The 17892-nt window shown below is 39.8% G+C and overlaps 1 protein-coding gene across 1 annotated transcript; it reads right to left on the bottom strand.

Annotated features, from left to right (window-relative positions):
• Positions 1–1630: 1630 nt before the first annotated feature.
• Positions 1631–9065, bottom strand: LOC140182269 (uncharacterized). Its single transcript, XM_072228419.1, has 8 exons — positions 8990–9065; positions 4209–4328; positions 4011–4091; positions 3739–3827; positions 3177–3519; positions 2413–2471; positions 2101–2318; positions 1631–1997 (listed from the first exon to the last, which is right to left on the bottom strand). The coding sequence occupies exons 1-8, from the start codon at positions 9063–9065 to the stop codon at positions 1631–1633; spliced, it is 1353 nt and encodes a 450-aa protein (XP_072084520.1).
• Between the last annotated feature and the right edge of the window lie 8827 nt (positions 9066–17892).

The following is a 17892-nucleotide window of genomic DNA, read 5'->3' as shown; positions in this document are numbered from 1 at the left end:
GTACTTAAGTGTGAGTTCATGTGCTAGAATCTATCCAAATTGAGTCAAAATATACCATCAAATATTGACTCATCAGTGGCCATCCTAAAAAAGGAAGGAAAAGAGGAACATTAAACCCAATTAATCAACATTTGGAAATAACATGCAAGTGAAAAGTAATGCCCAAAAAGAATAGTGCGTCTTGAGGACATGACAGCTGTAACATGTGAACAAGACAATAATTAAATCATGGGTCATAACATTTAGCATGGGATGCAAGAGTGGGTGAAGCATGCAATAAGGCACGAGAAGGATAAACTCAAGCATCAATAATAATGAAAAAGCAAGTCATGGGAAATGAGCATAAGAATAGTAAACATGAAGCAAAATAGGCTCAATGCACCAAAGAAGAACAAGTGTTTGAAGATGAAGCACCAAGTTGAGAGCATAAAGTCAAAGTGAACCAAAATGGTATAGATGCCTTTCAACAAACACTTGGTGTGCAATATTCAAACAATAAGCAAGTATAAAGAATTCAACCATGTAAAACCCCAAATGGAATACCAAACAACAACACAACACCACAAAGTCATAAAGGAATCAAGAGACATTAAAATGATCCATCAAAGCAAGATGAAACTCAAAGTTCAATACCCATGGAAAAATATGAAAAGAAAGAAAGCAAACAAGCAAGAACCAATCAATAAAAATGCAACTAAGAAGGAGGAAGAAGTAGGAGTAAACCTTGAGAAGAAGAAGAAAGCAAGGTGGAGTGTAGGTGGAAAATATGAGAGGAGAGGGAAAGGAAAGAGAAGAGACAGAAAATATGGGACCGTCGGAGATGGTGGTCGCCGGTGGTGGTGGTTGTGGCCGGAGATAGGGTGGTGGAAGATGGGAGAAGAAGGGAGGAAGTAATGAAAGAAGAGAGTTGAAGAAATGATTCAAAGCGAGGCGCGCTGCCATTCAAGTGCGTCAGGGGCGCGACGCATGCGTGCGCGTACGCGTGGATGGATGGAGAAGGAAAGTGACGCGTAGGCGTACCCCACACATATGCATGGGTTACAGAAAAGTGAGGGGACGTGTACGCGTCAGGTGACGCACCCAGAGTTGTGCCTTGGACACAAAGTAGGCACAACTCTCTGGTGTGTGAAATGACAAGGGACGCGTAAGCGTCACCCACGCTTACGCGTGGGTCGCGGTTGTGCTGCTGGCACAAAGTAGGCACAACTCTATGGTTTTAGTACCAGGAGTTGTGAAACCGCGTCAATGCGTACGCATACAACACGCTTGCGCGTGGATGCCCCTTTTTTTTCACACATGAGGAGGAGAAATTATAGCACAAATTGGTAGTAATGCATGCTAAAGGGGTCAAAAACATCAAAAATCCTATGTAACACTCAACCTTAAGCATTTTTTCAACATCTCAATTCAATCAAACCATTATCAATGCACTCCTCATGAGCAATTTCAACAAAAAAAATCCAACAACATCAACCATACTATGAACAAACATAGAAATCAAGCAATCACAAAAGCACAAAGACTCAAAAACTATATGCAAGAAACTATATACAAAGGAAGATCATACCGTGGTAGGGTGTCTCCCACCTAGCACTTTTCTTTAACGTCCTTAAGTTGGACGGTCATGAGCTCAAATCTCCTCGCCTTCAGGTGCGTCCTCAAGAAGGAACACCTTAACCTCTTTGTTGCTTTTCATCTTCTCTCCATGGTATAGCTTCAGACGATGGTCATTAACTTTGAATATGTTGGGGCTTGAAGGGTGACGCAGGTGGTAGACCCCATATGACTCAGCTTTCTCCACTCTATAAGGGCCTTCCCACCTCAACTTGCCAGGCATCAATCTCAACCTAGAGTTGTAGAGGAGGACTAGCTCTCCAGCTCTAAACTCTCTCCTTATTATGTTTTCATCATGCACCACCTTCATCCTCTCCTTGTAGAGCCTTGAATTCTTATAGGCTTCCAATCGAAGGCACTCAAGCTCCACCAACTGTAACTTCCTTTCGACTCCAACCCCAAAACATGTGTTGCATTCTTTTACGGCCTAATACGCCTTATGCTTTACCCTTCACCGGGAGATGGCAAGCCTTCCCATAGACTAACCAGAATGGGCTCATACCAATTGGTGTCTTATAAGCCGTCCGGTAAGCCCAAAGCGCATCTCCGAGTTTAGAACTCCAATCCTTCCTATGAGGCTTCACAATTTTTTCCAATATGCGCTTGATTTCTCGGTTGGAAACTTCGGCTTGGCTATTTGTTTGAGGGTGGTATGCGGTGGCCACCTTATGAATGATGTCGTACTTCTTCATTAAACCTGCATCCTTTTGTTACAAAATGCGAACCTTGATCACTCACGATTTCTTGTGATGATCTAAAGCGGCAAATGATATTATTTCGAACAAAAGAAAGAACTACATTAGCATCATCAGTTCGGGTGAGAATCGCCTCCACCCACTTGGAAACATAGTCAACAGCTAGCAGAATATACATGAAACCATTAGAGTTTGAAAAAGGCCCCATGAAGTCAATACCCCAAACATCAAAAATTTCACAAAACAATATTGTTTGTTGGGGTATCTCATTCTTCTTAGAGATGTTTCCAAATCTAAGGCATTGTGGACAAGAGCTACAAAAGAGAGATGCATCTTTGAAAAGTGTAGCCACCAAAATCCGCAATCTAAGACCTTCCGAGTCGTTCTTTGAGGACCAACGTGGCACCACCCTCGGAAGAGTGGCAAGCCTCCAAAATAGATGGATGCTCGAATTGTGTTATACACCTCCTAACTATTTGATTGGCACTACATCTCCACAAGTATGGGTCATCCCAAACATAGTATTTGGATTCACTTTTGAGCTTATCCTTTTGATGTTGAGAGAAATCGGGAGTAAAGGTGTGAGCAACCAAGTAATTGGCAATAGGTGCATACCAAGGGTTCACTTCGGATATTGCTAGCAAGCCTCCTCAAGAGGGAATGTATCATTGATAGGAGTGGAATCGCCCTTTGTGTGCTCTAGGTGACTCAAGTGGTCCGCCACTAAATTTATAGAACCACTCCTATCTTTGATCTCTAGGTCAAATTCTTGTAAAAACAATACCCATCGAATCAACCTCGGTTTGGATTCTTTTTTGGCCAACAAATATTTCAACGCCGCATGGTCCGAATATACTACTACCTTACAGCCAAGTAAATAAGCCCGAAATTTATCCAAGGCAAAGACAATTGCTAACAATTCCTTCTCGGTAGTAGTATAGTTGGACTGGGCTCCATCTAAAGTCTTAAAGACATAGCCAATGACATAAGGATTTTTACCCTCACGTTGAGTTAGCGCCACTCCCACCGCATAGTTTGATAAATCACACATGATTTCGAATGGCCTACTCCAGTCTGGCCCTCTCACAATGGGAGCTTGGGTCAAAGCAATTTTGATCTTGTCAAATGCTTCCATGCACTCTTCACTCAAATCAAATTCCACATCCTTTTGCAACAATCGAGAGAGAGGTAACGCCACCTTACTAAAGTCCTTAATAAAACACCGGTAAAAACCTGCATGACCAAGAAACGCACAGACTTTCCTCACAAAAGAGGGGTAAGGAAAACTAGAAATAACATTGACCTTTGCCGGATCCACAGAAATACCATCATTAGAGACAATGTGCCCTAAAGCAATACCTTGTCTTACCATAAAATGGCATTTCTCAAAATTTAGCACAAGGTTTGATTTGGTACACCTCTCTAATACCTTTGCAAGATTGTCTAAGCAAAGGTCAAAGGAGTCCCCATAAACACTAAAATCGTCCATAAACACCTCTATGCAATGCTCTAGAAGATCTGCAAATATACTCATCATACACCTTTAGAACGTAGCTAGTGCGTTGCACAAGCCAAATGGCATTCTCTTATATGCATACGTTCTGAAAGGGCATGTGAAGGTGGTTTTTTCTTGGTCTTCTGGAGCAATGTGGATTTGAAAATAACCAGAATAGCTATCTAAGAAATAATAATGAGATTTACCGCACAAGCGATCAAGCATTTGATCGATGAAGGGCAACGGAAAGTGATCATTCCTAGTGGCCAAGTTCAAGCGCCGATAGTCTATACAGACCATCCATGAATTTTGAACTCTTGTGGCTATAAGCTCCCCATTTTCATTCTTGATTGTAGTAACACCGGATTTCTTTGGAACCACTTGCACGGGGCTCACTCACTCACCATCCGAAATCGGATAAATAATGTCAGCTTCCAACAACCGAGAGACCTCCTTCTTCACAACCTCTAGAATGGTAGGATTGAGATGCCTTTCAGGTTGCCTAATTGGTTTGGCTCCTTCATCTAGGAAAATTCGGTGTTCACATACTTGGGGGTGATAAATCCCGTTTTTATGGTTTATCTTGTGTTGAATTTAGAGCATTTTATTAACCTTTTCTCACATTTATTCAATGAAATAGCATGGTTTTGTGATTCTCCTCTAATTTGTGCTTAAATGTGAAAACATGCTTTTAGACCCTTAATTTGGTGATTTTAATCTTCCTTTGATTCCACTATATGCCTTGATTTGTTTGTTAAGTGATTTCAGGTTGAAAAGGCTAGGAATGGATCAAAGAAGTGAAGAGAAAAGCATGCAAAGTGGAGAACACATGGAAAAAGCCAAAGATTTGGATGCACCCATCCACGCGCACGCGCAATGTACGCACACGCGTAGATCGCAAAAATCTCAGGGACGCGCACGCGTGCCGTACGCGTACGCGTCGATGCTGGCACGTGATTTTTAAGTGAAAACATGCCCAGCAAATTCACAGAGGCTGCAGGGCCCAGTTTGTAACCAACTTTGGCGCCAAAATGCTTTAAAGGACCAAGGACTGAAGAGCAAAGGGAGATTCCATCATTTTTACACACATTAGGATTAGGATTAGTTAGTTTTAGAGAGAGAAGCTCTCACTTCTCTCTAGAATTAGGATTAGGTTTAGGTCAATAATCTTAGATCTAGGTTTTAATTCATGCTTTCATCTACTTCTATTCTTCAATTCTTTGTTGTTACATTTTGTTCCTCCATTCTTTTGTCGTAATTTCTTCTATGTTGCTTCTATACTATGTTGTAGATCCACTCTTGCTCCTTTTACTTTCTTTCAATGCAATTTGAGGTAATTCATATCAATAATATTCTTTTTTATTGTTGTTGTTGATTCTTTGCAATAAGTAGTTGTTAGATTTCATTCTTGTTGTCAAATTACTATGCTTTCCTTTTATACCTTCTAAATGTTTGTCAAAATGCTTGAGAAGATGTTAGAGTAGAATTTTATACTCTTGGCTTGGAAAGGTAACGTAGGAATTCTTGAGTTACTAATATCCAAATGATTGATAGTTAGTAGCCATAGACTCTATCTCTCATTAATCCAATTAGTGAATAGCTAGGACTTATGGACTTGGATTGATATAGCTCATTTGACTTTCCTTTATTTGTTAGAGGATGACTTAATGGGATCAATCCTTTGCAATTGTCATATTGTGGTTAGTAATAAGGATAGAGATCCTTGACCACCAAACCTTGCCAAGACCTTTTTGTCATTTGATTTACTTCACCATTTACTTTTGTTATTTCTTATCCAAAACCCCAAAATATACATGTCCATAGCCAATAACAAAAACACTACCCTGCAATTCTGTTGAGAGACGACCCGAGGTTTAAATACTTCGGTCATTAGATTCATTAGGGTTTGTACTTGTGACAAACAAAATTTTTGCATGAAAGGATTCTTGTTGGTTTAGAAACTATACTTCGACGAGATTTCATTTGTGAAATTCTATACCGTCAAAAATCTGATCATCAAAATGGCGCCGTTGCCGGGGACTTGCAATTGTGTTTCTTGTTATTGGTTATTGTATATATGTGAATATTGTGAATATGTTTGTCTTTTACTTGTTTTTTAGTTGTTGTAAGCCTTAAAACTTAGTTAGCTTTGCTTTTGTTTCCACCATGAATTTTCACTTTGGCTATGAGTTTAGTTCTAATGGTATTGTAGGAAATGTGAACTTCAATGACCACATGTCTCAAGGATGGAACCAACAAAGATGGGAGGAGCCTCAAGGAATTGATCACTCCTATTGGCAATAACCTCCGGATACTCATAGGTATAATCACCATCCTAATGCATGTCAATTCGATGGCTATGGTGAATCTTTTTGTGACAATCAACAACCACCATCATATGCCTATGAATCTCATCCTCAACATGAACCTCAACCATACTCACAAGCCTCTCTCTACCAAACACCTTCTTATGATCCATATACATCATATGACCAATCATCCATGTCATATCCTTGTGGCCATTATGAGCAAGAACCTTTAGAACCACCACAATTCCAATACAATTGCTATCAAGAACCACCTCAACTTATACCATCTCCATACCACTACCAAGAAGGACCACATCCCTATTATGAACCCTTCTTCCAAAGCGATGAACCCCCTTATCCACCCCAAGCCCCAATAGATGAGTTTTCACTTTGCTACTTCAAGGGCAAGCAGATATACAAAGGAACACCCTAGAGTTTGTGACTAACTTGACCAAGGTAGTGCATACTTTAGCCTACCAATGCTTGAACACTCAAGGTGCTTCCATAGCCACATGTGAAGGATCAAAAGAAGAGCAAAGCATGGAGGAGAGATTGAAAAATTTGGTGGAGAAGGAGGAGTTGGGTTGTATATTGGACCAATTGGAGGAACCTACGATCATTGACAAAAAGGAAGACGTGGTTGAAGATTTAGGAGATGCGGAACCACCATGGGAGTCTCAACAACCTCCGGAGCATATCAAAATTGAAGAACATGAAGAGGTTGATCAAGAGATGGATTCAATCATCAATGACTTTCTATCCAAAATTGAATCACCTCCCATGGGACGAGAAATTGAAGTTATTGAAGACAACTTCAAGCCAAGTGATATTGACAAGCAAGAAGAAATTGAAAGAAGTTGTCAAGAGGTGGAAATGACTAAGGAAGAGCCTAAGGGAGTAGACCTTGCATTGTCTAAGTGTGGGGAGGTTTCCCATCTTAAGTCACCATCCAACACAATATGCAAGTGGGTAAAATGCTTACCCTTAAGCTTCACTTTCTCACTTGAATATGGCTTGATTGAAATGGATGGACAACTTAGAGCTCTTTGTGGAGTTAATAATAAGAGTAAATTGTGTAGTGGTTGGAAGTTTGGTATTAACTCACTAAGGTCGAACCTTCAAGGCATAGGGACCATGATTGGATGAACGCTACTTTGTGTGGGTCTAGGAGGAGACTTTGGCTTTCTAAAGAGAATTCTATGTGTCAAACACCTGGATGGAAGAACCATGACAATCAACTTGAAGAAGGGTGAAAAAATAAGATATGGGATCCTGGATCAAAGCATGAAGACCAACTTTGGGACCTCATATCTTGGGCGGAACTTCACCCAAGCTTGGTGAAGATGGTTGGAATTTCTGTCAACCAATTGAGGAGCAAAGATCCTTGGAGATTCAAGGATGAGTACAAACACAAGCCACCATGCAAAGAGCTTCCCAAATGTCTAACTTAAGGACTTTAAAAAAAAGTGCTAGGTGGGAGACACCCCACCATGGTAAACTCTTTCCACTCTCTTGTAGCTTTGATTAATAAGTGATTTAAGTTACCATTGTATGTAGTTTTTCTCTTCATATAGGCTTGTTTCAATAATTTGATTGTTAGTTTCTTAACATGCAAGTTATGCTTGTTAGTAGTTGGAAAAATCCTTCAAAAGCCAAAAAGAGTTTTTGTTAATTTTGTATTGGTAATTGGTTTTGGGTTGTAGGTAGTGTTAGGGAGATTTTTAGCTGTTTTAGTATTTCTGAAAAAAAAAGGAGCAGGGACGCGTGCGCACGCTGTATGCGCACGCGTCGATGAGGGAATACGGATCCATACATATCCCAGAGAGTTAGGCGAATGTGGCACAAACATTGAGCGTGGGGCATAATCAAATGCACGCATACGCGTACATGACGCGTACGCGTCGATGCATCCACACATATACCATTCATACTCCCGAGAGTTGCACAACTTTTGTGTGCTCATTAAGCGTGTGGCACAAACCTCAGCCCACGCGGACGCTTACATCACGCGTACGCATCAACGCGCAATCCCTCCATCCACGCCTAAGCGTACATGGCGCTTGCGCGTCCATTCCTTTTTCATCCACCCACGCGAACGCGCACAGGACGCGCACGTGTGGATTCGAAATCCCTAATACCCCATCCACGCAAGGAACCCTTGCCATTCGCATGCCCTAACCCTTCTCCCTTCCAATGTTTCTTTTTTTTCCTTCCCTCCATAACCACCTTCCACCCATCGCCAACAACCACCGTCCGGCGAGCTCAACCCCGCCGCCGAACCACCGCAACCACTCCTTCCACCTTCCCTCTCTCTTCCCTTTTCTCTTCTCGTCTCTGCCTCTCTCTTTTCCCCCTCTCACCGCTTTTCTCTCTCTGCTTGCCGCGTCGCCGCCGGTGAACCAACCACCACCACTAACCTTCTTCTTCTTCCTCAGCCATTCCCTCCCTTATTGCTTCACTACCCCCCTGCCCTGCCCGCGCTGCCACCTACGCCGCCACGACCCAGGCCGCCGTCGTCCTTGGTGGTTCTGTATTCCTTCCGTTCGTTCTTTCCCCCTTCCATTTCCAATTCTGCTTCTGCTACCCTGCCAGGTTTTCCCCTGCCTTCTACTCTGTTATTTTCTTTCTTTTATTAATTTTGTTGGTTAATGTTAGATTAGATTAGCTATTTGAATTCTGTTAGTTAGGATAGATAGAGATACATGCTCTTAGGTAGATAGGTTGTGGTTAGAGGATTCTAGGCCTGATAAGTGCTCCGTTCTTGCTTATCCGAATTGGCTGAATTGAGATTGATTTGTTGAATGGTGGTTGTTGTAGCTGTTTTATACTTTCTTGTTATTGATGTGTTGAGTCTTTGGTTCCTATGTATTGCTTACCTGCTGCTTTGCTAAGCTTCAATTGTATGATTGTGTTTGATGCTGCCTGAACATATGTAATCCATGCTCTTCTCATGTTTGTTGCAATTTTTGGATTCATATGCTTATATTTCCCTACTGTTTACTATCCGGGAACATCCAAATTACTACCGGAATGCTGCCCAAAATTTTTTAAAACTACCTAGTGTTAATTTGCAGTTATGAATGGATTTGGCATCTTTTGATCATTGAACATGTTTCAACCTATGCCAAGTTCAGTTCATATGCTAAATTGGCTAGTATTTCCATTTTTATTTCCATTTCCTTATGTGTGCATTGTTGATTGACAAAACCAAGGAACTATTTGTTGGATTGCTGTGTCAAATAGAACCTTGGTTAGCTGCGTCAACATGAACCAGGTTATGTTTTCGCTAGTACCCGTTTAAATCAAATGCCTTTTGTCTTCTTGGTTCAAGTGCAAGTTTCACCCCACTTAAGCAACGAAGCTTACGTCCATGAGTTTGTCATTTGATTTAAACTTGTTTCTTTTGATTAAGGTTCATTCATTTGCCATAATTGGTACATTTCACTAGTGTGATCCTTTTGATTCAAAACTGTTTCCAACTTGCTTTTCATTACACATAGTGCATATTTCACTTTTTCTACACCGATTATTCCAAACTTAGTGACCATGACATTGTTGATGACTTGTTTTTCATTATATGCTTTATGCAAATTCATATTTAATCATCAATGACTGCATCTTCCTCATGAATGTGAGTGTGCTTGTTATCATTACTTTGTGCATTTATCTTGATTGAGTCAATAACCGTCATACCACTAATCTTTGAACCGGCTCTCTAACTTCTAACTTAATTAACCAACTAACTTTTCTTTTTGCTTTCAAACTAACCCTTTAACCATTCTTTTGGGTATGATGCTTCTTGGGCTTAATAAATAGGCATTGTACAAATATGGCTTGAATTCTTGGTTTGTGGCTTTGTTTGATTTCTGAATTATGTTTCTTGCATTCCAAGAATTCTTCTCTCTTAACTCACTTCATGATTACATGTCAATCCTCTTATTTCCACGCATATGTCATGCCTTGCTTTGTTTTCCTCTACGTGGCTTAAGTGTTTATATCCTGTGTCTCTATTTTTCAGGATGTCTGATAGAGGTAAAGCTAAGGTTACTTCAAGAAAGAGCAAGAAACCTTAGGCTCTACCCTTTCTCTTTTCTATGACTATGCCAAGAACCCTCTCAATGAAAATGACAAAGACCAGCAACTGCCGTCTACTGATGCATATAGGTTCCCTAACCTATAATGCAAGCTCCGCTTCCCGACATACCGGAAGAAGAATCTGAATATAGAGAAGAAACTGGCCATTCCCACCGACTTGAGGCAGTCCATTAAGACACATATTCAGGGGATGGGCCTAGGTTTTATTGATAGGGAGCTAGGCAGGGTGAACTCATCATGGGTCAAGAAATTTTAATGTAACTTCTTCAGACATACCCTTGATACAGTCCACCTACGAGGTAGTCAGATATTGGTTACAGAGGCTGCCATTGAGGATACACTCCACTGTCTGCCTAAGACCGGTGACACAGACGCTTATGAGCAGGTGGAAGTGGCGATACATTGTATGACTTTTGATTATGATGCTTTGAGGAGTGTTATTGCTACCCCGGATGCCCTTTGGGAGATGGATGCTGATAATAGGAAGCCCAAGGGGATGTTGTTTGCTCATCTATCGAGGGAGGCTCGGACATGGCAGCAGATCCTTGCGCACTATGTCATGCTGACCACCCACTTTACTGAGATTCCGGTGGATATGCTCGTCCTGATCGGATGTATTATGGAGGGGAAGGAAGTATACTTTTCCCGGTTGATCAGGAGATTCATGTGGCAAGCACATGTCCGTGGCCGGTGCACCATGGGAGGTGGATGACGAGACCCCACCCCCAGTCCACGGAATGGAGGATGTGATTCCGTGGGGGACATGGGTGAACGAGAAATCCCCATCTCGGTGTCGCTCTAGAGCCAGAGCCAAAGCAGCCGCGACACCTGGAGCCTCATCTTCCTCGGCTGCAGAAGGCCCTTCAGCACCAGCAGCACCCATAGCACCACTACCACCAGCACCTCAGCTGACATATATCTTGGTACAGCCTATGTTTCGCTTCATGGAGCGTAGCGTGCGCTGCATCATGTGACGTCTTGACAGAGTGGATCAGATGTTTGTAGCACTGGGCGTTGAGTTGCCCCCTCTTTCCGACCCTTCCTCAGAGGAGGAGGAACATGAGGAGGAGCCGGCTCAACCAGAGGCACCCCCACAGACACAGGCTACCACAGAGGCGTAGCAGCCCCCTGAGGAGCCACAGCCTGAGGCCCAGCCAGTTGTGACACTTGACCCTCACCCTGAGCCCGAGCAGTAGCATCGAGGACGATGCTTCATTTTAAGTGTGGGGAGGTCACCGTCGTCGCCGTTGGTGGATTGCTATTTTGGATGATAAGTTCGGACATTTATCTTTTATTTTGCGTTATTTCTAGTACCCTGCACTTTATTTTTACTACTTTTTAGGATTATTGTATATATTTGTTATTTTGAGATACTTTTGTTTTAGTTTGTTGCATTTTGCACCTTGCATTTTAGATATTTTATACTTTTAGTTAGATTTGCATTTGTAGTTGATAGTGTATATATATGTAGTTGCTTTAGTTTAGTGGTTGTGATTTGAAAATTATGGATTATTGGAGCTTGGTTTACCCTTTTCACATAAGAAATTTGGTTTGAAAAAGGGGGATAAACTAAGGAAATTTTACAATTTCTAAATCACAACATTGCATTTAGAATAAGCTTAGTCAAACAATGAAATTTTCCAAAGAATTTATCTATAGGGCACAACCCCAATTGATTGAAAAAAATTTTATGGAACTTGCTTGAATCATATATTTTGTGAAGTATATTTTTGAGCTAAGAACACAAGCATGTGAGATTTGAGCCTAATGATGTGGTTATATCTTATAACCACTTATTTTCCTTCTTGTGTGCAATTGTTCTCTTTCTATGATTGTAATCCTTGATTTGTTTAATTCTTTATGTCCATTATTCCTTGTATTCATGCATTTATATAATTGAGGCCATCATTTCATAAAGCTCACTTACCCAAATAACCTACCTTTTACCTTCCATTGTTAGCCAATTTTGAGCCTACGCTTAACCCCATTCTTTATTTTAGCACATTACAAGCCTAAAGCGAAAAATAATTAAATTCCCTTGTTTAGATCTTTGATTGGCTTAGGCTAGTGAGAGTGTTCATTATTCAAGATTGGGGAGATTTGAGAACATTGGTTGGGATAAAAGGGTGCTTTGTATTTTTATATTTGGGAATTGGGTGCATGCTCATGTATTAATCAAATGTTAGACCTTATGCATTGATGTTCTTGTATATAGCTTGAAAGAAACAAAAAAAAGAAAAACAAAAGAAAAAGAAAAATGAAAAGAAAAGAAAAAAAAAGAAAAAGAAAATATAGAAAAAGAAAGAAAAAAAGAGAGAAAAGCAATAAAAAGGGGACAAAAATGCCCTAAAGTATAGTCAATAATAATCAATGCATAAGTGTTGTGAAATAAAAAAAAAGTGCATGAGTATGTGAAAAAGTGAAGAATGTGCAGTTAGGTTAGAACTTAATTGTATAGGTTATCATAGGCTAGGTGGGAAAGTTTAGGTTAATCAAAGATTCAAATTCTAGTCCACTTAACCATATATGACCCTACCTTGACCCTAGCCCCATTACAACCTTTGAGAAAGCCCTCATGATAATTGTATGCATGCATTGGATAATTGTTGATTGTTAGATGAAGAACAAATTTTGGAAAGCATGAAATAGAGGAGAATTGAGTGAATCAACCCCTAAACACTTGAGTGACTAAAGCTGATACACATCCGATGAGGGTTCGATTGCTCAATTACATGTTTTCACCATAATCATTCTTATTCATGCAAGTTTGTAGATCTTTTTGATAATTCAATACAATTGTGGGTTGGATTTGATTCCTATTGCTTTAGCCCTTATGCCTACCTATATTCTCTTGGAAGTTGATTTGTTTTGACTAAGTTTTTGCATTTATATAGGTAGTTGCATTTAGATAAGATGCATATAGTTTAGTTGCATTGAATAAATGCCATACCCTTTACTTCATTCTTGGTTTAGCATGAGGACATGCTAAGGTTTAAGTGTGGGGAGGTTGATAAATCCCATTTTTAGGGTTTATCTTGTGTTGAATTTAGAGAATTTTATTAACCTTTTCTCACATTTATTCAATGAAATAGCATAGTTTTGTGATTCTCCTCTAATTTGTGCTTAAATGTGAAAACAATCTTTTAGACCCTTAATTTGGTGATTTTAATCTTCCTTTGATTCCACTAGATGCCTTGATTTGTTTGTTAAGTGATTTCAGGTTGAAAATGCTAGGAATGGATCAAAGGAGTAAAGAGGAAAGCATGCAAAGTGGAGAACACATGGAAAAAGCCAAAGATTTGGATGCACCCATCCACGCGCACACGCAATGTACGCACACACGTAGATCACAAAATCTCAGGGACACGCACGCGTGCCGTACACATACGCGTCGGTGCTGGCACGTGATTTTTAAGTGAAAACGTACCCAGCGAATTCACAGAGGCTGCGGGGCCCAGTTTGTAACCAACTTTGGCGCCAAAATGCTTTAAAGGACCAAGGATTGAAGAGCAAAGGGATATTCCATCATTTTTACACACATTAGGATTAGGATTAGTTAGTTTTAGAGAGAGAAGCTCTCACTTCTCTCTAGAATTAGGATTAGGTTTAGGTCAATAATCTTAGATCTAGGTTTTAATTCATGCTTTCATCTACTTCTATTCTTCAATTCTTTGTTGTTACTTTTTGTTCCTCCATTCTTTTGTTGTAATTTCTTCTATGTTGTTTCTATACTATGTTGTAGAGCCACTCTTGCTCCTTTTACTTTCTTTCAATGCAATTTGAGGTAATTCATATCAATAATGTTCTTTTTTATTGTTGTTGTTGATTCTTTGCAATAAGTAGTTGTTAGATTTCATTCTTGTTGTCAAATTACTATGCTTTCCTTTTATACCTTCCAAATGTTTGTCAAAATGCTTGAGAAGATGTTAGAGTAGAATTTTATACTCTTGGCTTGAGAAGGTAACTTAGGAATTCTTGAGTTACTAATGTCCAAGTGATTGATAGTTAGTAGCCATAGACTCTATCTCTCATTAATCTAATTAGTGAATAGCTAGGACTTATGGACTTGGATTGATATAGCTCATTTGACTTTCCTTGACTTGTTAGAGGATGACTTAATGGGATCAATCCTTTGCAATTGTCATATTGTGGTTAGTAATAAGGATAGAGATCCTTGACCACTAAACCTTGCCAAGACCTTTTTGTCATTTGATTTACTTCACCATTTACTTTTCTTATTTCTTATCCAAAACCTCAAAATATACATGTCCATAGCCAATAACAAAAATACTACCCTGCAATTCCGTTGAGAGACGACCCGAGGTTTAAATACTTCGGTCATTAGATTCATTAGGGTTTGTACTTGTGACAAACAAAATTTTTGCATGAAAGGATTCTTGTTGGTTTAGAAAGTATACTTCTACGTGATTTCATTTGTGAAGTTCTATACCGTCAAAAATCCGATCATCAGGGGGCTAATGCCAACTAAGTCCGCCAAGCTCCACCCAATGGCCTTCTTGTTCCTCCTCAAGACATTAAGCAACTTCTCTTCTTGTTAGGAGGTAAGCTCCCTTGCAATTATCACCGGGAACTTTTGGTTCTCTTCAAGAAAGGCATATTTTAGGTGGGTTGGGAGTGGCTTCAAGTCCGCACTTGGTTCATGGTTAGGCACTTGATCTTCCAGTAGCACTGATGACAAGTCATCTTATGCTAGTTTTACAAGCATTTTTCACTTGTTTCATTAGGTTTTATGCACTTTATTGCACAATAAGTAAGTGATTAGAGTGGATTTTCATGATTATCTTGGATCAATCAAACATCATTTATTTTACACAAAATCATAAGGTTTATGCTAGAATTAATTGATTTTATGAACGAAGCAAAGATCTTATAATTTTGGTGAGACTTTGATTTCTTGTTTGTTTGCTTGTAGGTGAAGAAATGAAGAGAAAGGGGAAGCAATCAGTGAAGTGTTGCATTCAAAAAGGAAGCGCCACTCTCAATAGCAAACAAGGCTAGCGTTCACTTTTAAAGTGAGCGTGGCACTCACTAAGTCACCTTTTTCGTGGGTTTTCAAGTTGGGAGGCAAGCCTTGTGCCATCCTCACTAAGGCGCGCTCAAAATTAGAGTGTAGCGCTCACTAATGCAGCGCTCAAACAAGTGAGCATAGTGCTCAATGAAGGCAGCGCTCAACAAAGGGTAGCTCTCAAATAGCTAGCGCAGCGCTCAATAAGGGAGCGCTAGTAGGGGCAACATGCGCACCAATTGGCGCACCAAAGAAGAGTGAGCGCATCGCTCATTTAGTGAACTGAGCGTTCCACTGGAGGGAGCAACCAACCACCCTAACCCAAGCCACCAAGCACCTCAAACCTACTTTCATTCAAGGCCAACCCAAAAGCCCATTCTAATTTTTAATGATGGAAATAGAAAGTGTATAAATAGGAGCAAGTTTGATTTGAGAAAAAAACTTTGGAGCTCATTTTATTTTTCCTTTCTAGAATTTTTAGAATTTGTGGAATTAGGATCAGATCTAAGTTTGCTTTCTGTGTTTATTTTTTTTCTTCTGCAACTTCTATTTTCTATTTTGGGGTTTTGAATTCAGACTGAAGAACTCCACCAAAATTCTTCATCTGAGAATCATCTTTTACTTTTCCTTTTTATAGTTCAAAGAATTGGAAATTGGATCTCAATCTTCTTTTCTGTTTTCATTTTACTTCTTCTGCAATTTCTTCTTTTCTGTTTGGTCAAGAGAGTAATTGAGATCTAAATCTGCTTTCTGTTCTTGTTACTCTTCTACAATTGTCAATTTCTCTTTCAAGATTCCATAATTGAGCTGAGCTTTCTTGTTGTTTTGATTCTTCTGCAATTTTTCATTTCTGTTAAGGTTCTTCTGCAATTTTTCTTCATCTCATATTTCTTTAATCCACTGCACTTCTATTTTCTAGTTCAATTTGAATCCCAATACCCAAATCCTTTTACTATTCATACAATTTAAGTCTCCCAGTAGTTTAGATTCAGCAATTTACATTACTTGCACTTAAAGTTTCAGTTATTTACTTTTCTTACAATTTAAGTTTCAGCTCTTTTAATTTCTTGCACTTTAAGTTTCTGTAATTTACCTCTACTGCACTTTACTTTTCTGCCAATTTACTTTCTACACTTTAACTTTCTGCAATTCACTTTCTTTTAATCAAAGTTTCACTCAAATCACCAAATATTCGCTTAACTAAATTCATCACCATACTAAAGTTGCTCAATCCATCAATCCCTATGGGATCGACCTCACTCTTGTGAGTTATTACTACTTGATGCGACCCGGTACACTTGCCGGTGAGTTTGTGTGGAATCGTTTTTCCCTCATCAAGTTTTTGGCGCCGTTGCCGAGGATTGATTTAGATTGACAATGATTAAGTAGGTGATAATCTAGATTAAGCACTTTTTCTTTGTTTTTGTTTAGCATTTTAACTATTTGAGATTTTGTCTCAACTAACCTTAACCACACTCTATCAGTAGAGTGTTTTATTTTAGTTTTCTGGTTTCGTTTGTGTTTTATGTCAGGAGGAAGAAGAGGTGAATCTACATCTTTTGATCCTGAGCCAGAGAGGACACTCTTGAGATTGAGAAGAGAAGCAAGAGAGAAAGGAGTTGTTGGAAAAGAGGAATCAGAGGAAGAAACTCAAGAAATAGAAGGGAATGCACCAAATCCACCTGATGATGTGGCCAACAACAATGGCCAGCCTCAGAGAAGAGTTTTAGCCTCCTACACTATCCCCAACCTAAGGAATTATGGGAGCAGTATCCTAACACCCAACGTCCATGCCAATAACTTCAAACTCAAACCTCAATTGATTACCCTGGTTCAGAATAATTGTCAGTATGGAGGAAGTGCTGCTGAAGATCCAAACCAACACCTCTCTGTATTTTTGAGAATCTGTGACACTGTCAAAACCAATGGAGTCCACCCTGACATCTATAAACTCTTGTTATTCCCATTTTCACTAAGAGACAAAGCCACACATTGGTTAGAAACCTTCCCTAAAGAGAGCATCACCAATTGGGATGATTTGGTTAACAAATTTCTAGCCAAATTCTATCCACCCCAAATAGTCATTAAGCTAAAAACTGATGTGCAAACCTTCAGACAGCAAGAAGGAGAATCATTGTATGAAGCTTGGGAAAGGTATAAAGCTCTGATAAGAAGGTATCCAGAAGGAATGTTCAGTGAATGGGTGGAGTTGCAGAATTTCTATGAAGTTTTATCCTTCCCTCTAGGAAAGCTTTGGATTATTCATCAGGAGGATCTTTGCAAATGATGAAAACTGCTCAAGAGGCACATGATCTTATAGACATGGTGGCCATCAATGAGTACTTCTACTCCTCTGAAAGGCAAGTAGCTCCAAAGAAAGGTGTGTTTGAACTTGAAGGAGTTGATACCACATTAGCTCAGAACAAACTCATGCACTAGCAGCTCCAACAGAAAATTGAATAAATGACAAAGAGGATGGATGGGCTACAACTTACAGCAGTGAGCATGACTAACCAACCACCAGTAGTGTGGGGACAGCATGAGGAAAACTATGAAGAGTAGCAGCAAGAGCAAGTTAACTACATGCACAATTAAGGTTTTGGACCAAATGATTTCCATGGAGACACTTACAACTCATCTTGGAGAAACCACCCCAAT

Source organism: Arachis hypogaea, chromosome 19 (assembly GCF_003086295.3).
Source record: "Arachis hypogaea cultivar Tifrunner chromosome 19, arahy.Tifrunner.gnm2.J5K5, whole genome shotgun sequence".
Classification (NCBI taxonomy): Eukaryota; Viridiplantae; Streptophyta; class Magnoliopsida; order Fabales; family Fabaceae; genus Arachis; species Arachis hypogaea.
This window is presented reverse-complemented; position numbering and strand designations above follow the sequence as displayed.